Raw genomic sequence first — 25752 nt, 5'->3', positions numbered from 1 at the left:
GTGAAGCAGTTACGGGAGGGACTGAAGCACGATTAATTAACTAATTAAAATGGGCCTTTTGCATGCTAGGCAACTGCTCAGCCCTGAGCTGAATCATCACCTCCGATGCATAATTTCAGGAATATTATTTAAACAGTTCGAGGGCCGAGTTACTCCAACTTCCAAAGAGGTCATCGCAACTGGGTGTCTTTTGGTCTCTGGCGTAATATTTCTCAACCCTTTCCAGACAACTCTGTTTTGTTTATTATAAATAAAACAACAGGCTACATCTTTTGGGGGGGGGGGGTGGGGAAAGGACATAGCTCATCTTGTTTCCTATTGAAAAAGTAAGCTTGCCTTTGCTGTTTTCCATAGTATTTAAAAAATCCTACTCCTGAGGCCTAGAGCAAAGAACACACTCCCTGCAGCCTTCCGTGGATAAGGTTTTATGATCAAGACGAATGGAGTGCCAGGCCTCCACGGTGGCAGGAAGGGTTGATAGGTCACCTTGAGCTGTGGCTGGTTTTGTAAAGGTAACTCAGCCCTCTGACTCCCAGCACACCATAAGGAGTAACCACTTAAAATCGTACCCCTGGACTCCTTAGAACTGGGGCTGCCGGGGACCTGCCTGACAGCATCCGGGCCGCCCTACCACCTCCCCCGGCTAATTTGCTTACTTGTTTGTTCTAAAGAGAAACCAAGGATTTTAGAGAAAGGCGGCGTTTTCAGTTGATCCGGGTGGCGGATTTTAACAGTAGTTACAAACGTGGTTTCTTTGAGGGATCACGGCATAGCCGCTAGCTTGAACTGCAGCTAACGCAAGTAGCTGTTCAGGATCTTTGGTTTTTAAACCCAATGCGTTCATCTAATGGAGTTGTCTGAAAGACCGTGAAAGACACCTTCAGCAGGGCCCCAGGTCAGCAATGGCATGGTTTGTAAGCAAGCTAAGAGCTATTCTGTCTTGTTGAAAAACAAGGATCTGACAGGCACTTATCTGGAAACCTGAGAAAAGGAAGCCAACTACCATATGCTGTCCTTCATCCAATTCATTGAAGCCCACACAGGCCACGCCCAGCACCAGCTCCTTTCAACCACGGTTAGTGGCAGGCAATGATTCAGTGTCACCTCTCTCAACCTTACTGATGGCTTCAGGAGAGCTCCCGTGACACAGACTCACCAAGAGGTCACCGTCTAGGGGAGGGTGCCTATCAGAATCACATTGCCGCAACACTGCAACCCCAGCAATGACCCAGCGAACCATCTAAGCACATTACACTCACCACCTGAACGGAAGGAAAACTACTCCAGGAAAGCGGAGCGTGCTGGTACTTGCCTGTAATCCCAGCCTTAAATTCTGAGGCAGGAGATCAAGTTTGAGGCCAGCCTGGACTACATGAGACCTTCTTTCAAAAATAACAAAAAGAAGGAGGCTGGAGAGAAACATTTGCTGTTCTTTCGGACGACTCTGGTTCAGTCCCCAGTACCCACATGGTAGCTCACAACCTCCTGTACTACCAGTCCTGGGGGATCCAATGGCCTCTTCTGACCTCTATGGGCATCAGGCATGCATGTGCTGCACAGACATACATGCAGACCAAACACTCATATACACAGAATAAAAATAAATAATAAAAAGAGAGTCTTGTGGTCCAGATCACCTTGTATCATCACTGCCCCCAAACACTACAATTGGCTAAATAAGCAAGATATAACAAAAGGCAACAGACCAAACAGATGAACTGGCTCAGTCACGTGTGCGCACAGCCTGGAGGATGTGAGAATTGCACCTGAAAATGGAGCAGCCAGCGAAGTCATGGAAATGGATCAAAAGGATAAGGTGTCACCGGGATACCGCAGAAGGGTCCCACGGGCGGGTATGATGGGCTTGTTGGAATAATCCTGCAAGCTAACTGGGCAGTAAAACCCATTAGGTGAGCAGTGGGAACAGGGGTGGGGGATGCTAGGAGAGCTAGCCGGGTCGGGAAACCTTCCTGGCATGTGAGGAAAATGTCTAGCAGAAGCAGGGAACTCAGGTCGTTGAGGTCCTGTGAGACACAGAGCTGTGGAGATGGCTAACATGTACACCGGCACATGATGGAAACCCAGCAGTAAGCCCCAAACCTGGGACAGCTGAATGGAGTCAGCACCCACCCCACCCCAAAGACCTGAACAGACCAGACATGCTCATTTGAGCAATAAACACTGTTAAACTCGGTCTGCTACTGTTTGTACAAGGTAACTCTGCACCTTAAAAAAAAAAACCAACCAAACAGACAAAAAACAAAACACAAAAAGCTAGACAATAAATGACTCTCATTTTCAAGGAATTAAGTATCCAACAGACAGGCCTCGGCCCTATCCCAAATGCTAGAAAATCCAAATAAGACTTTAAGATAACTGTATTAATACAGTGCACTTTCATGGCTGTGGGGTACAGGGAACAACGCAGAACCTTGTGTAGGCTACACACGAGTACATCTCTATCCCCCCAAATTAGCACTGACGATACAGGCTGGAAAGGAGGACAATATGCAGGGTTGTAGGGAATATGTGGGGAACTTCATCAAGTAAAAAAGAGAGGTAGGGCTGATGCATGGCTCTTGGTATGTGGACTCTGTAGCATGCAGTCAACAGATTTGAAGTGTGGGCCTGTGGCCACTGAGGCTATGTGTTAGCATCATAGACTGTCGAGCCTGTCTGGAAGCCGCTGGGGACAATGGAGCTATGTCTTGCCAGACTGGGAGCACCAGGAGCTGTGTGGGGCCTGGGAACTGAGAATCAGGGAGGTGGCCGCCATTTGGGGGGAAGCTGAGGCACAGAGGTCAGTCTGGCCAAGCACCCGGTCTTATGATCCCCTGGCTTTAGCCCTGGTGTTCTGGACTTTGCTTAGGAAGTGTGGGGTCTCATAGCTCTGCCCTGCCAACTGCATCTTGTGGAATTTTTTAGCTGACCTAGAACCTCAGCTTGCAATCTGGTAGAGTCTTCCAGGTCAAAAGTTAAATCTTGCCTTAGTTTTGATCCTCGGTGAGGCCTGGCAATTCACAAATGGCAACCACAGGGAGGGCAGAGAAAAGACATCCATCCCCCTGTGTGTTCTCCAGACCTTCTAGAAAACACTTGAGTGCTCCTTTTGCCACATATATGCCAATCTACAAGGACGACGCTGCTGACGTCAGGGAAGGGTCTGCTCCAAAAGGAACGCCATATAACGGTAATAAGAGAGGAGCGTGCACCATTAGGGAGCCGCGGGCACTGCCGGAAACAAGCCGTCTAAGGGCGAGATCCCTGCCAGGATTAACGTATAGGACATATAAGCACCGAACTCTGAGCTATCACCAGAACACAAAAAGAAACAGGAAAAAGCGCTCACTTTATCATTATGACAATGTGGATTTCTGTCATTGCTGTGGATAGAGGGTCTCATATAGCCCAGACTCCTCTCAAACTCGCTATGTAGATGACCATGGCCTTGAGCTTCCGGGTCCTCCTGCCTCTGCCTCCCAAGTGCTGGTTTTACAAACATGTACCCCACCATATTTGGCTCTCAATTTTGTTCTTTATAATAAACAAACAAAACCACTTATTTATGTATTTAGTATGGGCGTGGGTACACGCACCTAAGGACAGTTTCCCCTTCCACAGTGTGGGTTCAGGGCACGGATCTCAGGTTGTAATGTTGGGCAGTAAGTGCCTTGGCCCTAGAAGAGGCTCTTTGGGAGATTTTTGAGCTTGCACTTTTAGCTTTATTATGCTCATAACTTTTATATCAATAACACTGTACTGCTATGACCACCTAACTGTAAACCTTTAATAAAGTGTGATCCCTCGGCTGGCCTTGAATTTAAGATCTTCCAGGATTACAGAGACGTGTCACTGGCCTGATTTTAGAATTTAGTATTACAGCACATAACAATCTAGGTGTGACTGAGGTTTTGTCGGAACAGATCTCATTGGTAACAAAAACTTACAAGTACTGTGCCTGAAATTTAATGTATCAATCCATATTGATAAGGAAAAATTTTGATTTAGAACTAATTCAAGAGATATTCAACAAAGTGAAAGGCAGGGTACCATATCTATGTATGCTAGTCAAGGAGTGTATCCTTAGGCAAGTACAGTGGTATAAACTGTAATCCCAACGCTCAGGAGGCAGACACAGGTTCAAGACCAGCCAGGGTTACATAATGAGTCCCTACCATAAACAAACAAACAAAAACAAACAAACCTATTTTTACACTCAAGATGAAGGACAGTTATTATAGAAAGTAATTTGCAAAAATCTCAATCAAAACTTCTTTTGCAAAGAGAATAAATTTAACTAAAGAAAACAAGACACTTGGGGGCGGCTGTGCAGTTACAGTGACAGCTACTCCAAACGCTGGGGCAGAAGATCACAAGTTCAAGGTAAGCCTGTGCAACTCAGCAAAACTCTGACAAAGAAGGCGTGAATGGGCCTGGGGTTATCGGTCAGTGATGGAGTGCTTGAGTTTGCTCTCCAGTACTGAAAACTTAAAAGCAGGTCTTCCCCAGCACGCACCCACGCATGCACGCACACACTCACACCCACGCACAACTGACGGTTGTGAGTAAACGTGTTAGGCGTGGTCATTACTTCTCAGTGTGTGTTCAACTTGAATACACAATTTCTCAAAGAATCTGAAAAGGAATACTAAGTAGAACACTGAGTATCATTAAGAGTCAAAGATGGATGGGACCTGGACAACACATCCAGCTCTTCTGCTTGGTCAGGGTCACACCTAAATTACAAGAACATCAATGATTGGTAATGTAACTAGAGGAAGTTTAAAAGAGGCAGAGAGAGCACACACGGACTGTTATATTTAGCACAAATGCTCAGAACTGTCAATATTTCTACTTCGGAATCAGAATGCTGCAGAGGGTAAATCATGCAACCAAGGTGTATTCCAGGAGCTCAGGACTCCTCACCCGCAGTCATAGTCACAATACAAAGCAAATGTCAATTACTTCCTTTATAAGTGGCCCTTCATTCTATTTTAAGCAAATAAGATTACTGTCGGGCTGAGAGTGTGGTTCAGCAGCAGAACACATTCTAAAGGCCCTTGCTTTGATCCCTGGCACCAACCAAAACTTATGTCACAGGCATGCTAAATGTGTAGGATTAGTAAATTGGTGACTTACTAATTAGTAAATAGATAAAACAATATTCCTGTCCCAACGGTTTATTCATGGTTTTCCACTTACAAAGTCCTGACGGATATCGTTGAAATCTTTGCCATATTTTTCCAGTGCTTCTTCGAATAAGCTGGCTTCGGAGGCCGACCACTCCTCCATCTCATCTCGGCACAGGACCGGCCCTCCAAGTGGCACCAGAACACTTATGGCACTGCTCAGGTCATAGCCGTGCCTGTACAGCGTATCCATGGCATGGAACTGGAGAGCAGAAGAACGGACAGGAAATGATAAGTGGGCGCGTATACCTGCCTGCAGGTCATCGGGATCTGGAGCACTGAGTGCGGGCAGGATATGCAGAATTAACAGTGTCCTTAGCATTCCCTTTCAAATAGCAAAACGAAACAGCCAAACCCCATCAAGTAACTGCTTTAAGAGAATGTTAATTGGTAAGAGAATGCTAAGGTGTTTTAAAAATACATCCATTTAGAATGGCAACAACCAGGAAGATCCAAATGCTCAAAATATTCAACCAAGAACACAATCAATTTGACTTCAAGATTTCATTTACTTAAAAACACCCAAATCACTTCAGTTAGTGTGGAACACTGGAATACTCCTCCCCGACCAAGGAAAAACATACTATGTGTGAGAGAAAAAAAGCATTGCATTAAAAGCATTGGTTCAGGTTAGAGAATAATGTACCATTAATAAGAACAAGAGATGGAAAGAAAAAGCAGAATAGAGCATCATATATAAAGCCAAATTATATATTTGGGCCAACAAGATGGTTCAGCACGAGTAAAGGTGCTTGCTGCCAAGCCAGACAACCTGAGTTCAATTCCCCTACCCACGTGGTAGGAAAGAATCGACTCCCAAAAGTTGTCCTCTGGGCTCCACATGCACACCACGACACACACATACTCACACACATACATATACACACAAAATAAGTACAAAGAATACATATCCATATTAAACATAAAACAAACAAGATTACAAGTCCATGTTCAAACATAACTTGGTTGGGACTTTGGGGAGACCAAGAACAGGCAGCTTAGGGCAGCTCGGGCAGTGTGGGCGTCTGTATAGTCTAAGGAAGAGTGACTTGAAAAGAGGAAAGAGATCAGGACGTGATCAGCTCTTTAGGTCAGGAGGGTGTGGCGGTGTACTTTCCCGGCACACACCAGTGCCGGACTTGATTCCCAGCACCCTACTCACTCCCCAGTCAGCAGTGGGTATAAAACCTCAAGCTCTGAGAACTTTGATAATCTTTCGACTGAAGAGAAAGAGTCTTTATACATGTGCACTAACGTTTATACATACCAAGAAAACCGCAGAATAGGGCAGTGTTTGTGTGTGTGTGTGTGTGTGTGTGTGTGTGTGTGTGTGTGTGTGTGTGTGTATGCGCGTGCACACACACAGCTTCAGAGCACATGAATGCCAAGCCTTGCCTCTTATACACCATCACATTGTGTCAATCATTAAATTAAATTAAATTATATTAAAACTTCACAAATGGGCAGGATGTGAGGGAACACTCTTTTAATCCAGCACTCAGGAGGCAGAGGCAGGCGGATCTCTGAGTTCAAGGCCAGTCTGGTCTACAGAGCGAGTTTCAGGACAGCCAGGGCTACACAGTGAAACCCTGTCTCAAGAAAACCAAACAACAACAATTAATTAATTAAGAATATATTTACAGCTGGGCATGGTAGTACATGTCTGTAATCCTAGTACACTCAGGAGTGAGGCGGGAGGATTACGTATTTGAAGCCAGCCAGCCAGTGAGAGCCTACAATACAGCAAGGATGCATTTACACTGTGAGACATTAACCGACATGGCCAATATGGGCAAAGAAACTGAATTTGTTGACGAAGCCGAAGGCAGCAACCAGTACACATCTGTTTAGTAACTGGTTGAACAAGGTTTGGCATTAACTTTAAAACAAATCTCTGGATTCCACCAAACAAAAGCCGAAGAGAAAATGTCATTACCGGCTTCCCTTGGCCGTCACAGCGTGGGTGATGTCAGTGGATGTCATTATCGGCTTCCCTTGGCCGTCACAACTAAACTTGGTTGGCTGTCAGGGGACAGCACTCTGAGAGAAGCTCTCCCGGTCGCACAGCGGCGTCAGAACGCTGGCCCTGCTGTTGCCTCCCGCTCACACCCTGCCAAGTTTCACAAGCAATCAATCTGATTCTCCAGCTAACCTCACCAAAAAGACCCTGTGATATAGCTGTTTCCTGTATCTCCAAATCTGAGTTCTCTTTTTGACTATCTCATTATAAAAACAGAAGGATCAATTGTATTTAGGGATCCTTTCAACTAAGGATAGGGCCATAAACTGTTACTTTGTAATGTCCTAAATTGACAACAGGTAATTAAAAAACAAACAAACAAGCAAACAAAAAACTAAAAGACTAGGTAGTAATCAAAAGCCACACCCACCACTTGGGATGTGGAGGTAAGAGGATAAGGAAGTCATTGTTATCTTTGAATATATTAGACCTATCTGAAACAAAACAAAAGAAAAACAACAAAGTCAATAATTATACAAGGGCTTAAGCATAGCTCAGTGCCAGACTTGCTTGAGGCCCAGGCTTGATCCTTAACAGCCCCCTCTAAAAACTTATGCAAATTCATTGTGAAGCTGGAATTCCTCAAAAGATAAAAGCAATTTTTATAACTAACTGGTGCTCTGAAGCCAAAATGCCATAGAATTAAATGTGTTTGTCTCGGGCGACAGCGCATCAACCGTTAAATCAGAAGAAGCCCACGTTATAAACCACAGCACAAGCCATGTGTGCACGGATGTCCACTGACTGCACCCAGCTTCTGAGACTGCAGGACCGCTTCCTGGCCACCAATCAGCTCCAGCCAGCATTAACGCCATGAGACTCGTCTCCAGTAGGTGAACCGTAGCCTGGTGGAGAGGGCAGTGCCGTCGGTATGAACGGACATTCCATGAGCACCGCTGAACTTGTAGGGGGGATTTTATGACGGAAGGCAGAGGGTTCTCTCTCTCTTAAGGCCCTATTAACCTCATCTTTCTGAGACATGCAGACGTTGCTTTTGAGTGGACTTTTGTGAGGTCTGACTGCACTCTTCAAAAGCTTTAAGTAAAAGAACGTAGCTTAAGAAAACAACGTTCAGTATAGAAAATAACAAATATTTCAGAGACCACACAAATTCAGTGGTGTGCGCCTTCTCCCGAGTTCCAGAATCAGACTGGGAAGACATAAGGGGACTCTGGGGACACTACACTGTATCTACACCTAGTGGTGGTTTTACACGGATGGATGAGACCATGAAGGTCACTCAATGCATGAGATAAACTGCACACATATCCCAACTCAAAATTAAAAACGGATTTGAAAACTAAGCAGAAAACAACCCAATCTTGCCTCAGATAAATACTTTGCAAAGACCACATCTCTCCAATAGATACGAGCACACGCTGCAAGACCCATTCAAATCTAAATTTTGAAAATCAGAACCGAGCACAAGCTGTTCCCTCTGCCAAAAAGCAAAGGTGTTGTCATATTTCATCTCATTCATAACAGATGGAAATGACAAATAGAAGTATTTTAGGAGAGAGACTGACAAGGAAATCTTGGCAGGGGAGTTTTCATCTTTTGTTCATTAAACAGAATCACGCTGCGGTAGACTGGATTGTTGTTCGGCAAACATTTCACCCCCCTCCCTGGACCTCCACAGGGGGCTACCGTGCCCCTGCACAGACAGCCGGCTTTGGCACACGATTTGCTTGGGCAGTAGGATGTTAAGATATTTGACATAGCTGGGCGGTGGTAGCATGTGCCTTTAATCCCAACACTTGAGAGGCAGAGGCAGGCGGATCTCGGTGAGTTTGAGACCAGCCTGGTGGTCTACAGAGTGAGTTTCAGGATAGCCAGGGCTAGACAGACACACAGGGAAACCTTGTCTCAAAAAAAAAAAAAAAAAAAAAAAACCCAACAAACCGAAATCAAACCAAACGAAAACAAAACAAAACAAAAACAAAAACAAAAAAGAAGAAAGAGAGAGAGGGGGAAAAAAAAGTATAACAATCAGTCTTTGGTGTGTGTTGGTGCATTTGGCCTTGGTCTCTTGTGCTACTGACTTGTGTTCACAGAGGCTAAGGGATGCAGGAGAGAACTGCCCCAGCATATAGCTTGGCTGAGTCTACACCAGAATCCTAGACAATGCGCAGCTGAGTGGAAGATGAATCGTGTACTGGGTCTGCATTCTGGGGCACTGTGTGAGGGATGCCATTTGAGAATAGAGAACGTTCGTGGAGTTGCTCCAAGTTCTGCAGGCAGCCACCTCCGCAGTTGGTCTAGACGGAACTGTTTCAGCTTAAGGCTGAGCGGACGGCACAGGATGTAAGGGCCCTGCTCTGAGACACACTTGAGTGCACTCCATCATCAGTCGGCCGCGACTTCCATTGCGACTGTGGTTTTCCATTTCTGCCAGTTTCCCTTCTTGCACTCCAGGAGTGAGTGCATGGCCTGAAGGTCCTCACTAGACTCTGCTTCCCGGAGAAGACACACTTCATGTGTGCCGCTACTACACAACACTACCTCCCATGCACGTGTTTAATACTAACTACTGATTGGCTCAGGGGCAATTTATACTTTTAACTCCAGCACAAATTACAGCATTCAAGATAAGTCAATTCAAAACTTACTGAACTTTCCAAGCAGAAGGTGAATATAAACTCTTATGAATAAATCCACAACTAGGATCAAAGTAAAAGTTCTTATACTTAAATAAAAAATGCACCATCCACTTGCAATTTCTGCTTTGGTGGGAACCAAATTCAGAGAAAGTCACATTTCTTTCCCTTTTTTTTTTTTAAAAAAAAAATAGGGAAAGGATTTACTTATTTTTTTTAATTGAAAATATTCTTTTCTCAGATAATAGATCCCGATTTCAAGTCTTAGAAGAAATTACAACTGGGCATGGTGGTGCACACTGATAATCCAAGCACTTGGGGGGCGGAGACAGGAAGATCAAGAGGTCAAGCTCAGATACATACTGAGTTTCAGGCTAGCCTGGGCTATACGAGACTCCGCCCAAACTACACTTCCACACCCCTCTGTCGTACAGGACTGTGCTTTGAGCCAAACTGCCACCACCATGCTGAGTTCAGCTGTGCCTGCTTGCGAACACTCCTCACGGCTAGACTTGCTGACTATTGAGGTTCCTTCTGAGAACAGGAGGAGGGGTGGGGAGGGTAGTGGGACCTGAACCCAAGTACCCAGCCACACCTCCCAACCAGCTGCATCCAGTTTTACCCTAATTGTACCTGGCCTGAAGGAGACATAGAAGATACAGGCTGAGAAAGTATGGGTGCTGGTGCTGAGGCCATCATGCAGCCCTGAGGAAGCCATCATCCATGCCGGAAGCAGATCCCCCAGTGTGGATGCTATAGGGTCACCCACACTCTGCAAGTAACCCTAATAAACTTGCTGGTTCCCCGGGGAGAACTTTGGTGGACTCAAACTATGGTTTGCCATTGCGGGGGGGGGGGGGGGGGGGGGTGGGGGGGGGGGGTGGGGGGGGTGGCCTTATGAGGTAGGGGCAGATGTTACCTTGCCACACCCAAAAATGTAGAATTTGAAATATATTAGAATAATTGGGAATATACATGTTTAATTCCCATAAAGAATTAATTTATGTTATAAACTTTATTTCACCAATACTTCAAATAAAAAGTTATGAAATTAGGAAATAATTAGAAGCACATAATAAGGAAAATACTATAAATCAAAATGTCTTAGTTAAAGCCACACTGGTAGAGAAACACTTACAATCTATAAGGATTGCTAAAAATGGTCTCTAAGAAGATACCCGGCCTGGTGAGCCATATAGCACTTGGGTGGCTGAGGCAGAAGGACTCCAAGTTCAAGGCCAGCCTAAGCTACACAGCAAGACTCTGTCTCCAGTAAGCAAACAAACAAACAAATAAATCAGGAAAAGAAGTATCAAAGTAGATCTATAAGTGGAAAATTAAATAGAAAACATGCAATACAATTTCATTTTTATGAATATGGCAAAGCTATCAAGAAAAACAAAAAACTCTCTCTCTCTCTCTCTCACACACACACACACACACAAGACAAATGTCTAATTTAAGATCTCACACACACACACACACACACACACACACACACACAAGACAAATGTCTAATTTAAGATTTAGGGCCAGAAAAGAATTGTTTCCTCTTCTCTAATGGACATGACTGGGACAACTGGTCAACCGGAATAAAGCCCCTTCATTAAACTGTTGTAACAGCGCCATGTTATACTATGTTAGTGCAGGAGAAAATTATTACTTAGGAACAAACACTTAGTAATAAAGAAATATCCATTCTGAGACTTACTCTCAAACTGTCTGGAAATAACACATGCATAGTTAAAAACTGACAGGTGGCCATTTAGGTAACTCGTGGGTAGTTAAAATTGATAGGCGGCCATTGTGTTTGGCCCAAGTGCCTGCAGTGGGCCCCACCAGACTAGACCAAATCAGAATGGAGCCCCTTCTGCAGCAGCCAACTGATTAAACACAACAGGAGTCTCATACCCACAAATGTCAGGGCCCCGTTTCTGTGAGGCCACAGATGAAGTGTTGTCCGGTGCTGGAAATGTAGGTAAAGCCAGTGAGATTCTTACATTCAACTGCTCTACGTTTGTCTCTTGACCATAGAGAGAGAGAGACGATGAAGCAGCTGAGGCACAAAGGTAACTGCTGTGGAACCGACCTGACAGGAGCACAGGAAGCCTTTATACTAGACTCTTTGTAAAGACATCGTTTTAGCAAGATATTATAAGCATAAGCTGTTATCAAAGCACATCTGTAAGCCCAAACCTCTTTTCAAAAAGTCTAGAGTTGCTGGGTGGTGGTGGTGGTGGTGGCGGCGGCGGCGGCGGCGGCGGCGGCGGCGGCGGCGGCGGCGGCGGCGGCGGCGGCGGCGGCGGCGGCGGCGCACGCCTTTAATCCCAGCACTCGGGAGGCAGAGCTAGGTGGATCTCTGTGAGTTCGAGGCCAGCCTGGGCTACAGAGTGAGCTCCAGGAAAGGCGCAAAGCTATACAGAGAAACCCTGTCTGGAAAAAAAAAAAAAAAAAAAGTCTAGAGTACTTAAAATCCTCAACTATATTCTCCTCACATTCAAATACAGTGATCTTCCGAGGTTTCCTATACCAGTGTCTAACTCAAGGAGAAAAGTAAAGCACTGGCCGACGAGGCTCAGTTGGTAGAATGCTGTATCTAATGTGCGCAAAGCCCGGGGCCCAATCACCAGCACAAATAACACCGGGTACAGTCATGCACACCCTCATCCCAGCACTCAGGCTGTACAGCCGGGAGGTTCAGGAAGTTAAAGGCTGGACTAGGATACTTACACCCTTTCTAAAAAAAAAAAAAAGAGAAAAGAAAAAGAAAGAAGGCAGAATTTGGGGGGCAGCAAAAGGGTTCGGTGTGTAAAGGCGCTTGCCGCCAGGCCTGACAACCTGAGTTAACTCCCCAAGCTGCCATCTGACAGGCATGTGCACAAATGTGCACACACTCGCAGAAACACAGAGTCAGGGAGACAGCTCAGTGGGTGGGGCCAACACTGCTGTGCAAGCACCTGGATTTTTAAAAATTCAGGGGCGGCCTCGCACACACCGTGATCCCCGCACTGTGGTGAATGGACAGGAAGATCCCTGGAACTTGCTGGCTGGTAGCCCAAATTCAGGAGACTCTGTCTCAAGGGAATAAGTTGAACAATAATAGAGCAGGATATTTGATGTTCTCGTCTGGTGTCTGCATGTGTACACACACACACACACACACACACACACACACACACACACGCCAAAGTAAAAAATATATATAATATATATGTTAAAAATATAAAATATATCATATATATATGACCGGGCAGTGATGGCACACACCTTTAATCCCAGCACTCGCTGAGCAAAGGCAGGTGGATTTGAGTTCGAGGCCAGCCTGGTCTACAAAGCAAGTTCCAGGACAACCAGGGCTACACAGAGAAACCCTGTCTTAAAACAAAACAAAACAAAAACAAACAAACAAAAAAACCCTACTACTTTGGTGAAACAAAGGAACAGACTTGTCTTATCCAAAATTGGAAACTTCTAGACTCAGGCCCAGATTTGAAGTGAACTCGTGCATATCACAGGCACTGTGCTTGGTGCCAGAGAGTCACCAATGAAGAGAAGCAGACAGTCACTCACGGATGGACAGTTTTCAGAGCTGGTATGTGAAAAGGGAGTGTTCGATGGAAGAAGGGAGGGAGAGGAGGAGAGAGAGAAGAATCACAAGCAAAGGCCCAGGACAAGCCAGGGGTGGTGGCACCCACCTTTGAGCCCAGCACTTGGAAGTCTGTGAGTTCCAGGCCAGCCGGAACTGCACAGTGAGATCCTGTCAACAACAACAACAACAAAGAAATCCAAGCCAGGAAACTGCTTGACAGGAGTCCACAGGACACTCAGAGTCTTGCGGGGGGGGGGGGGGGGGGGGGGGGGGGGGGGGGGGTGGGGGGGGGTGTATAACGGGGATTTGCACTTTGTCATAAATACAATGAAATACCCCAGGCTCACTGGGTGGGAGCGGGGAAAAGAGGTGCACTTCTACAAGATCTGCCGCGTTACAGGCATTAGAGCTGCCCCAGTATCTGAGTCCATCTCTTATTGAACCAACACAGCCAGCCTTCCTCAGTCCAGACCTGTCACCAGGAAGTCTTATCTCTACCCCTGCCTGTCACGAATCCAAAGAGACGAGTCCTTGTGCAGTTTATTGACCGTGCTGTGCCCTGGGCTCACCACCTGGAGAATACCAGGTTTTCAATGCTACAGCACAAAAATTCCTTTTTCTTTGACTCTGCTGCCCAAATGACTTAGTTTTCAGAGTCCAGGCAGGCGAGTAAAGCCAGAGCCCTATTTCTCCAGCAGTGAGACACCAGGTCACTAACAATGCTGGCGCCACTCTGCAGGCCAAGAGGTGGGTGGCCTTGTGGTCAACACCACACACTGAGGGAGAAGTAGCCTGGCACGCTACCAATCCCAGTCACAACAGTCCAGCGATGTTTCAGTCCAAGACAGACTGTATACATGTCACACACAACACTGGCGCCACGGTCCCATTGCCTAATGACTCCACAGTCACCTTTCTTTGTGTGAGACCTCCATAATGTTCCCCTCGACAGTGAGGCATGGTTTGACTATAATACTGACCATCCCTCAAGTGAGGGGCTCAGGGGAGAGGGTGTCAGCTGCTGTCAGCATTTCAAACCGATGCTCTCCCCTCTCTATACTAGATAAAATACTTTCTATGTTATGAAGTAAGTGACATGTATGAGTTCAATGTATTTTGCTTTGTTTTGGTTTGACTTAGTTTTGGTTTTTCGAGACAGGGTTTCTCTAGGTAGTCCTGGTTGTCCTAGAACTCACTCTGTACACCTCAATTCAGAGATCCGTCTGCCTATCTGTCCTGTGGGAGCTGGAATTAAGACATGTATCACCTCCCCTGGGGCTCTGCATTATGTTTGGTTTGCCTTTTGAGACAGTGTCTCATAATTGACTTTGAACTCTTGATCTGCCTGCCTCTACCTCCCAAGAGCTAGGATTGCAGGGGTGCACCTCCATGCCCAGGGACTTCTGTATCTCTTAACAATGTAAATCCTGCACATCTTGGATTGGCAACACTTGAAATTTGCAAATGAGGAAGTCAGAACCAGGCATGTACAACTGCCTGCCCCCAAAATATTACTGGTGATTGACAAGAAGTACAGGCGTCCTGGATGAACAAATGGTCTAGGAATTCTAAAGCCTGCTGGAGTTCTCCCCGTAACATTCCCAAGAAAAATCAACAGCAGAAGGCCACTCTGACCCTTTCACACGTCCCTTCTGGCACGTCATCCCCAAACTCTGTACCCATAGTTTAAGCCCCAGTTTTAACCAGGCCCACTCAGTTTATACATAAATTCCCAGGACCTAGAGAGTCCAAGTGAACCTGAAACCACAGTAGTTTAAACAGGAAGCCAAGGCATTAGTTTTCTGTCTGTCTGTCTCTCCACCCGTCTCTATTTCTGTGTGTCATTCTGTCTGTCTCTTTTTCTCACACACACCCTACATCTTCAAGAATATCTAACCAAGAAGGACAGCAGCCTAAGTGTTCTAATGAAGAGGAGGCAGAAGGTGGGTAGAAGGGCAGCTGGTGGAGCAGGCGAGGCCTTGGTAGAGACAAGAATGGATATGAATCACCATGCCAGCCCACAACTGCCTAAGCCTCCAAGTCCACTTCTGTTTAAAAAAAGAAAAATTGTTAGCGTAATGAGCTGGTGTGTGTGTGATGGCGCACGCCTTTGATCTCAGCACGTCCAAGGCAGAAGCAAGTGGATCTCTGGGAATTTGAGGCCAGTCTGGTCTACAGACTGAGTGCAGGCCAGCCAGGGCCACACTGTGAGACTGTCTCTAAATAAATAAATTTATTTATCTTGAATTATTTATTACTGAAATTTTGAAAATAATGTTTGTGATGTAAAGGTGATTTCCAAATGACTAACGAAAGTAAATGGAAACACTGGAGGGGTTGGAGGGCACCTTCTTAAAAGCCTGTTATAGAGTGCACACACATGTTAATTCTAGCACGTGAGGGTGGAGGCAGAAGGATAAGAAGTCATCTGACTTACGTCACACATGTGTCACATCACAGACACGCCCACACACCACAGGTGACAGGGCACAGACACACCCACACGTCATACACACAATAATAATCAGTGAAAGTAGGTCTTTTGTAAATACACAGATGTTTACAATCAGTCCTTTTAAAGCGCGTCTTTTATAAATAGTCCACACCCCGCATGGTGGCATCACCTCACGTCTTGATGGCTCTGAAGGCTGAGGCAGGATGGTTGTCTTGAGCCCAAGAGTTTCAAGTTACCCTGGACAACACAGCAAGACTTCAGCTCAAAAGGGGAAAATACACACATACTTCTGGGATATTATATAACACACAGTGTATACAATGAAGAGCCTTCGCCGACAAGCCACACACTGAGCTCTGCCCTCTTCCTGAACAAATAAATCCCCTCGAGGCACTGTGTGCTCACCAGCAATGGGACAGAGTCACCGTGGCTTCCCCAGCTCACACACAGGACAAAGGTGGTCCCCCTGCAGACCACCACTGGGCAAACCAGCTCCAATCACCAAGTGCCACCCAGCTCAGTGCTGGTCAGGAACTGGCTTTCCCACTCTGGATCCTCAGCAGGGCAGATAGAACCCGCTAGAGTGTGATAGGGGAACAAGCCTAGGTTTACAAGCACGATTTCCCAAGAACAGTGCTAAACAACAAAGGTCTGGCTTACAGATCACACTCCACCTGTATAAAGCAAGAGCGTGCCATATTGGTGTGTTGGGGGGTGGGTGGGGAGCTCCCCAGTTCTTAAAATGATAAGGGAAAGTTTCTGTTGGGTGGGTGTCGCTCAGCGATAGAAGACATGCCCAGAACGTATGAAGCTCAGTGCAATCAATCCCATTACGGCCACCGCCATCACCCAGGAAGGCAGGCAGGAAGGCATGGCTTACACTCCTCAGATCAGGGAAACCCAGGAGGAGGGGTGGACGACAAAGCTGCACACTTCAGATGGACTCAGCTCTGTTACAGGCAACGCCAGGAGCCTTGGCTCCTCAGTCAACGCTTATTACGTGGAGCTTTGCCACGACAAACAGATCAATGGCTCCAGGGTAAAGGTGCTTGCTGCTAAGTCTGATGACCTGAATCCCTAGAACCCACAGAGACAGGGAAATGCCAGAAAGCGGTCCTCTGACCTCCATGTGCATACACATGCGCGCGCACGTGTGTGTGCACACACATACACAGTGCAGATTACACTGAGAATGCATTATAAATTTCCATCCTGATATGCAGAATGATTTTGCAACATGTGAGCCCATTCTAAAAGAGCAGGTCCCTGTGATCGGCTCCAATCAATACCAGCTCTAGCAGAGAATAATTGTACATGAGTTCACAAAAGATGCGGTGGAGTTTAAAATACAAAAGTATGAGAAACAGCAAAAGAGAAGTGTTTATAAGTGTAATAGAACATACATAATACGAGCCAGGCACAGAGCCTGAGGTAAGAGGTTCTTCTGAGCCCAGAGTTCAAGGCCCCGTTAAACCTGAGCGACAAAACAAGATCTCAAGAGGCTCTGGGTTTGATCCCCAGCACTCACGTAAGGCTCACACCTTTCCCTAAGTCCAGTTCTAGAGGACCTGACGCCCTCTTCTGGCCTCAATGGGCACTGCACAAATGTGGCACAGAAATACATGCAGGCAAAACACCCATACACACAAAACATTTTTTAAAAATCTTCTTTAAAAAAAAAACTAGTTTGGGAGGTAAATCTGTACTCATGCTTCTATGATAAAAGAGTCTTCAAGTTGTAAACAACCAAAATACAAACATATTTTGGAAGAAAGACTAAGGCATTGATGGAAAAAACAAAAAACAAAGCTTTCTACAAACAACACTCAAGCCTGGCATGATGGCACACGATAGTAGTGTGGGGCCAAAATTGAAAGACTGGGGGTTCAGTGCCAGCCTAAACTACATAGCATCTCCACATCAAACAGGGAGAGTAATACTGAGTGTCAGGCTTAGTACCACTTAGTCAAAGTTCTCCTCCGTCCTCCACCCAACCCCCATGACATACAAGTACACGCACAGGCACCACACACACACACACACAAAAATTAAATTAAAACAACAATAAAACCCACAACAAACCAGTAATCCCAGTACAGGTAGAAGCAGGAAGATCAGAGTTTCAAGGCCATCCTCATTTACTTAGTGAGTTCAAGGCCATGCATCCCTGTCTCAAAAAAATTTTTTTGAGATGATTTTGTGTGTGTGTGTGTGTGTGTGTGTGTGTGTGTGTGTGTGTGTGTGTGAAAGGTATGAATATGAGCAAAATACAATATGTATGAGAATGTCATAATAAAGTCCATTATTTGTGCACTAAAAGTTATTAAAAATTCACCCAAAAAAATTGACACATAGTTACCACAGCAATAGTCTCAATAGTGATAGCAACAGGATTCCTTACATATAAAAAGAAGAAAATACTGTAAGTGGTCTACCACCAAGTAAATGAACAGAGAAAAGCACACAGCGAGAAGAAACAGGGCGCCAGAATGGTGAGTTCGCCTCCCGCCAACTTTCCCCCCACTGTATACCTCTTCCTTAGCACTTCTTACTGGTCTCAGCTCACGAACAAGGTGACTCAGGAACCCAGTTAACCAACCAGCTAGCCTGCATCTACTTAGACATCAACAGCCAACCGTCAGAGAGGTCCTAGTCTCCAGCACTGCTCTAATGGTTCTATTATAGTTAAGCGAGCAGCCAAGGAAAAACCTCAGAATGGCAAAAGGCATCTTACCAGGGTGATGTCTCGGGAGGCTGCAGCCGCGCTCATATGCAAGCTAGGCTGCCTCACGGAGCTGCTGCAATCCAGGGCACGGGCGAACGTCCCGACGGCACTGAGGAGGGCAAACACAGATGAGAACAGTAGGTTATTCCTTTAATAAAAGGTTATCTTGCTTATTTATTTTATGGTATGAATATTCTGCCTGCCTGCATGTAAGAGCTCCATGTGCACGCCCGCTGCTGGAGGAGGCGGGGGGGGGTGGGGGGTGGGGGGCATGGGTGCTGGATCCCTCGGAACTAAGGTGCCATGAGGGTGCTGGGAACTGGGGTCCCCCAACGCAGGAGCAGCAAGTGCTCCTAACCACTGAGCATCTCTCCAGCCCCTCTGTTCCAGATTGCTTTCCTGGGCTGGGATAAACACCATGAACTAAAGCAGCTTGGGGAGAGAAAGGTTAATCTGGCTTACACATCCCAGGCTACGGTACATCACTGAGGGAAGCCAAGGCACGAAACCGGAAGCAGAAACTGAGGCAGAGACCATGGAGGGGTGCTGCTTACTGGCACGCTATCCATGGCTTGCTCAGCTTGTTTTTTCTTATGGCCCAGGACCAGCTGCCTAGGGGTGGCATCGCTCACAGTGGGCTGGGCCTTCCCATATCAATCATTAATCAAGAAAGCGCCGCCTTAGACTTACAATCCAAGAGGGGCATTTTCTCAGTTGAGGTGCCCCCTTCTCAGATGATCCCAACTTGTGGCAAGTTGCCAAAAAACTAACAAGCACACCTGCTTGTTACTTTTTTTTTTTAAATAATTTGTGTGTGTGTGTGTGTGTATGGGGGGATGCAAAGTCATATGTATGTGTGTGTGTGCACATGCAGAAGGCAGATGTCAGCTCCAGTGTTGGTGGTAAAGGCTGTCCCCTTTATTTTTGAGACAGTCTTTCACATTAGAAGCTAAGGGCTTACACCTAGGACGGCAAGCCGGGGAGCTCCAGGGCCCTCCCCATCTGCCTCCCCAGCACTGGACTTACAAGCACACACTCAGCTTTGTATCCGGGTCCTGGGGGTGAATTTAGGCCTTCCTGAATTAGCAGCATGAGCATTTACTGACTGAGCTACCTCCCCAGTCCCGGCTTTTATGTCTTGTCGGGAAGCAGGAAGTAAAGCAGAGACCACACAGGAGGACTACATTTTGGAGTAACAAATAAAAAAACTGTAAAGAAAGGAAAAAGGGTTGTTGGATGTTTGGAAACTAAGCATCAACTGAAAAGTATTTTTCTCCTTTAAGATTTAATACAAACAGAGTTATCCTAACTGAGAAGTAAAATTTTCAGAAATCTGAAACTTCACATCACATGAGGAGAAATTCCACGCTATAAAACTCTGATTCATGTACAAAATCATTTAAGATTCTGCTTGAGGGGCTAGAGGTGACTCAGCAGTTAAGAGTACTGGCTGCTCTTCCAGAGGACCTGGGTTCAACTCCCAGCACCCACATGGCAGCTCACACCTGTCTGTAACTCCAGTTTCAGGGGATCTGATACCCTCACACAGACTATACACACAGGCAAAACCTCAAATGCACATGAAATAGACATAAATAATTTTTTTTTAAAAAAAGATTTTGCATGAAAGGTAGTGTAGTGGTGCATGCTATCCCAGCACTCGGGAGGCTGAGGCAGGAAGATCTCTATGAACTGGAAGCCAGCCTGGTCTACAAAGTGAGTTCCAGGCCAGTCAAGGGTACATTGTGAGACCCTATCTCAAAACAAAACGACAACAAAAAGGTATTGTTAAACGAGGGGGTAGGGGCTGAAAAGATGGCTCAGTGGTTAAGAGCACTGGCTGTTCTTCCAGAAGACCTGGGTTCAATTCCCAGCCCCCTCAAGGCAGCTCACAACTGCCTGTAACTCCACCTCCAGGGGATCTGATATCCTCACACAGACATACCTGCAGACGAAACACCAATTCACATAAAATAAAGTAAAAATAATAAATCATTAAAAACAATATTGTATGAAATTACTTTAAGGCTCTGTAAGATTCATACAAAACATAAAAGAATTCCATGTTTAGTCTTGGGACCCGTCCCCAAGACAACTCTTCACGTAGACATAGATGCCAGATCAGAAACAAAGCATAAACCAGGACTCAGACGCTCTGGTTCCGAGCGTTCCGGCATATGTAGGGAATTATCATTCAAGCAAGCACAAAACAAACCTGTGTGGTCACGGAGAAGGAAAGGGAAGAGAGTCTAAAATGCCATGGGACACATCATTTGGTATTCAAAATAGGAGGAGGAAACTCGCTGGGAGTTTGACTGCCACTGCCAAGCGAGTCCTAAATATCAATTGTGAAATCCCAGGAACGTTTTCCACACAGAATGTTATAACAGAACCACTTCCTGTGGAGGCTCAAAATAATACATTTTTACTACACCATTTAAAAAAGCAACTTCCACAGCACTGATTTCCATTTGTAATAATCTAGAGCCTTTCTGTATGCAGGAACCTTAACCCCAAGAGGTGCAGGATCCACAGACTGCCTGCCTTGCTGGACACGATAGCTCGGGAAGATTTCCTCATTCATTTTAGTTAAAATCTAATATATATGAAAAAGCAAACCCTACCACACTATACAGATATTTAGCTCTCACAAAGTGATTATGCCCAGGGTCTAACCAACACCCAAATGAAGAAACAGAAGGTGGCCAACCCTTCCCACACTCCTTCCCAAAAGGAACCACCATCCTAGATTCTAAGAAACAAAACAAAACAAAAACAGAAACACAGCTGAGTGTGATGATCCACATCTTCAATCCAGGAGGCACCGGCAGGAGGATCTCTGTGAGTTCCGGGCCAGTCAGGGCTACACAGTGAGACCCTGTTTCAAACAAAATGAACAAAATCTAATAACAACTACAAAAATAAAAATCACACCATGACACCATGACAGCGCCTGGCTATGGAGCTGAGGCTAGCCTGTGACGTCATCACCTTGGCTTCCCAAGTGCTGGGATTCTAGGTGTGCACCATCACGCCTGACACCACCAGGATACTATGACCACCGATTAGTTTTGCTGACATGGAATCACCTATATGAGACATGCTGTTGTTGTTTTGAGATAAGGTCTAATGTAGCCCAGGCTGGCTTGGAACTATGCAGCCCAGACTGCTATCCAACTCAAAATCCTTGGCCTTGGCCTCCCAAGCACTGGGTTACAAACCTATCATAGGCCCCACACCTAGACGCATACTATTTCTTCTCTCTTGTTTAATCCTTTGAAAGTCATCTCAGTTGTTAGCTGGAGTGATAGGGATGCGTTTTCCCTGAAACGGCATTCTCTTCTGTCCCCCGCCCCTCCTTCAACTAGACAGCATTCCAGTTTGTAGACGCTGCTGCTACTCCAGCCATTAGCAAGCACATCTTCCAGGACCCAGGATGCTGTCTCCTGAGGGTGATAACAGCAGTAAAGTTTACAGGATGTGTGGGAGACAAGACCAAACAGTTTTTTAGCGGAGCTGTACCGGTTTATAGTCCCACCAGGTGGACGTGACGATGCTGACTGTGCTATACTTGCGCTGACCTCAGCACTTTTACAAGTGCAGGGCTTGGCTAGTATAACTAAGGTCACAGCCCAGCACTACACAGTAAGAAGGCCGGGCGGGTGAGGCTACAGCTGCAGTAATGTGGTTGGGATGGTTGCTGGGCATGCTGGGATTCATCCAGGAAACTGAGACAGGAGGATTGCTACAAGTTTGAGGACAGTTTTGCTATAGAGAATGAGACCCTGTTTCAAAAAAAAAAAAAACCAAAAACTAAAAATAATTGGTTTTAATTTGCATTTAGATTCGGTATTTTGGGGTTTTTTTTTGTTTAATCAAACATTTTAAAAGTAGTTTTTATAAAAAAAAAAAAAAAAAGACACCCTCATTCAGGTTTCATAAATGTGGATAGCAAAGAGTAGTCTGAGAAAGAAAAAAAAAACAGGGTGTAAATCAAACTGGAAAACTGCAGGTCTCCCCAACAATCCAGCACTCAGAGACTTTCCTGAGCATACTGCCAGCGCCATGTCCACCACTCACTGCTTTTCCCCACTCTCCAGGGCCATGTCCACGACTCACTGCTTCTCCCCACTCTCCAGCGCCATGTCCACAACTCACTGCTTCTCCCCACTCTCCAGCCTCCTGTGCTGCTAGCCAGCTGCTGCCCCTGCAATGGGGCTCTGTGATAGTTGAATGTAACTGGCCCCCATAATCTCACAGGGAATGGCATTGTCAGGAGGTGTAGCTTTGTCGGAGTGGGTGTGGCCTTGTTGGAGGAAGTGTGTCACCGTGGGGTGGGGCTTTTAGGTTTCCTATGCTCAGGATACTACCCAGTGTCTCAGTCAACTTCCTGTGGCCTGCAAGATGTAGGACTCCCAGCTACTCCTCCAGCACCACGTCTCCAGTACCATGTCTGCTGACATGCCACCATGCTCCCCTCCATGATGATAATGGACTGAACCTTTGAAACTGTAAGCGAGCCCTAATTAAATGTTGTCCTTATAAGAGTTTCTGTGGTCAAGGTGTCTTTGCACCATAAAAATCCTAAGACAGGCTCTGATCCCTAAGTGTCTGGCCACCAATAGAGTGTGACCCTCCACAATGACTGTCCTTATAAACAAGGCTGTCTAAAGACAGTCTAGGACAATTTTCAACAGAAAATAAGAGGCTATAGGAGAGACCCTTCTGCCCATTATTGGGGTTGACCTGATTCTAATATTTGGCCATGTCTAAGATTCATGTAAGGAAGTAAACATTATAAATATGGTTGCAGTCTCTTACAGCCATGATGTACAATATATCCATTCATGAAATCAAACACTGTTTGTGCACGACATGGTCTTTTCAAATAAATGAACACAGTATATGCACATAAACAATCGTACTTTGTGGACCTTCATTCAATATTTGAGGATTTACCTCTTTGTTACACAAATTCAAATTCCCTCATTTTAATGGACATAAAGTTTACTATCCCACTGGACGAGGGTAACCCATTCATTCTTCAGTTGCTTGCTGATGCCCATTGAGGGCTTTTTCTACTTTATCCACCATTACAATGGTGTGCTCATCTCATCCACTTTCTCTTGGGTAGCAGTTTTCCCCGGAAGTCTCATTTACTCACAACTGAAGGAATGAAAATAAAGCCCTTTCCCCATTCATGGCTTAAGGAAAGAGCCAGAGGAGGAAACAAGGTGACCAAGCCTTGTGGGGAAGCCGCTCCATGCAAGCAGCAGCCTCACTCTTACACAGCCGCATGTGGCCTCTCCCCTCTTTGCCTTCTCCCTCTCGCCTTCATTTTGGGCTTGGTTTTTCTGAGACAGTCTCAGGTAGCCCAGGCTAGCCTCCAACTCACTATGATCCCAGGCTAGCTACAAATTCCTGATCTCTCTGCCTTCGCTCCCAAGTACTGGGGCAGGTGTGTGCCACCACCCCTGGACTGGGTGAGACATTTCTACTGGCACCTGAATAATCCAGTTTGGAGTTCAGCAATATCCAAAATAAAGGGCATTTTGTTCATTAAAGACCTGGGATTCGGGTGTTCAATATCTTCCTTGTGCTTCTACTTAAAAAAAAAAAAATTATGCATTTATGTTAAGGCTATCCCTTTGGTTGCCGTGGCTGGCCTAGGCTTTTGGCAGTGCTGAGGATTAAACTTGGGGTGATGTACACGCTAGGCAAGCAAACACTCCACCCCAGCCCTTGCTTCTACTTTCTTAACTAATTGAACATTTTCACTTAAGTTACATTATTTAGTGGACAATGCGACTAGATATTGGGTTTACTCACAGGACTAGAAAAAGAAAAATACAACCCATGGGGTGGGGGCTAGAATAAAGACAGGACATACACCAGGCAGGACAGGACACATCTTTAGTCCTCAGGAAAGCAGAGGCAGATGGTTCTCTGTAAGTTCAAAAACAGTCAGGCGACACACTGAGACTCTAGCTTTCAAAAAAATAAAATAAAAAGGAAGGAAGGATGGAGGGAGGGAGGAAGGATAGGGGCTGTAGAGACTGCCACTGTCACAGAGGACCTGGGTTTGGTTCACAGCACTCACATGGTAGCTCACAACTGTCTGTTCCTTTAGTTCCAGGAGATCCAATATCCTCTCTGGTCTCCAAAAGCAACAGGCACACATACAGTACACATATATACATTCAGGTAAATACTCATATACGTACAATAAAATGACATTTTAAAAAAAGGAACTGGATACAAGTATAAGTTGCTTCACAGAAAGACTTACTGGATAATGGCACACTCACCGGGCTACAACTAAAAACTGGTCAATCTGTCGATCCGTAAGCGGACTATTGGGATCCCAAACTTTTACTTCCAATTTTGATTGTTCCCTCTCATCTGAGTCTCCTGTCCAAAAACAAGAGAAAGGGAGTGTTGTTATTCACACCGTGGCACACATGCTAGAAATACCCAAATGTCAGGTGCATCCTTGGACAGCAGGTGCACAAAGATGGTGGCACACGCAAACCCACAACGTGGCCCGCATCAGCAGCATCAGCATCAGCAGGCATCTCCTGAGACCCCGGGCCAGGTGTGATGGTGCATGCCTACCATCCCACTTGGTGGCAGAGACAGAGGAAGAGACCCAAGTTCCAGGCCAGCTAGGACAACACCATGAGGCGATATCTCAACAACAGAAATCTAGTGACCAGACTGTATAGCTTCCCACTTCTCTTTTTCACAGACGGTTGGAGAGATGTAGATCCAGAAATGTTCTTCCACAGCACTGATCCTCCAACCGTTTCTTCAGGATATTCCTTACAAGTACCCAATGGTGCTCCCAGCTGAGAGGGCCAAAGCTGCACCACACATCCTCGAAGCCCTTTCCTGGACTACTGGAAATATCCGCTTCCTAAGTAAAATGCATCTTCGTTGTACCAGCTGCCACTGCCCGGCAATTTTTAATGTTACGTTTAAATCAGAAACACTCAAGGATGCCATTTATCACCATTTTTGTTGAATATTGCTTGAAAAACTCTAGATGATGTACTGGGATATGAATCAAAGGAGTAATAAGTTACTAGAATAGCATCATAAATATGAATATAGAAAGCTCAGTGGAATTCCAAAGAAAATATAATATGAGAAAAAATCCACATTCACTGTGACAATA

General features: G+C 45.7%; 1 protein-coding gene across 7 annotated transcripts in view; it reads right to left on the bottom strand.

Annotated features, from left to right (window-relative positions):
• The window catches only part of Mta3 (metastasis associated 1 family member 3), a 126826-nt gene that overhangs the window by 43069 nt on the left and 58005 nt on the right, over window positions 1–25752 (bottom strand). For all 7 annotated transcript variants that reach the window (XM_052746422.1, XM_052746425.1, XM_052746418.1 and 4 more), the window contains exons 7-9: window positions 24884–24986; window positions 18585–18684; window positions 5203–5391 (exon numbers count right to left, since the gene is read on the bottom strand). In XM_052746422.1, coding sequence (XP_052602382.1) covers window positions 5203–5391; window positions 18585–18684; window positions 24884–24986 — 392 coding nt within the window. The remainder of the gene's footprint in view (window positions 1–5202; window positions 5392–18584; window positions 18685–24883; window positions 24987–25752) is intronic.

Source organism: Peromyscus californicus, unplaced genomic scaffold, assembly GCF_007827085.1.
Source record: "Peromyscus californicus insignis strain IS unplaced genomic scaffold, ASM782708v3 Scaffold_1__1_contigs__length_55948999, whole genome shotgun sequence".
Lineage (NCBI taxonomy): Eukaryota > Metazoa > Chordata > Mammalia > Rodentia > Cricetidae > Peromyscus > Peromyscus californicus.
The sequence above is the reverse complement of the archived record's forward strand: the minus strand, read 5'-3'. Positions and strand labels throughout refer to the sequence as shown.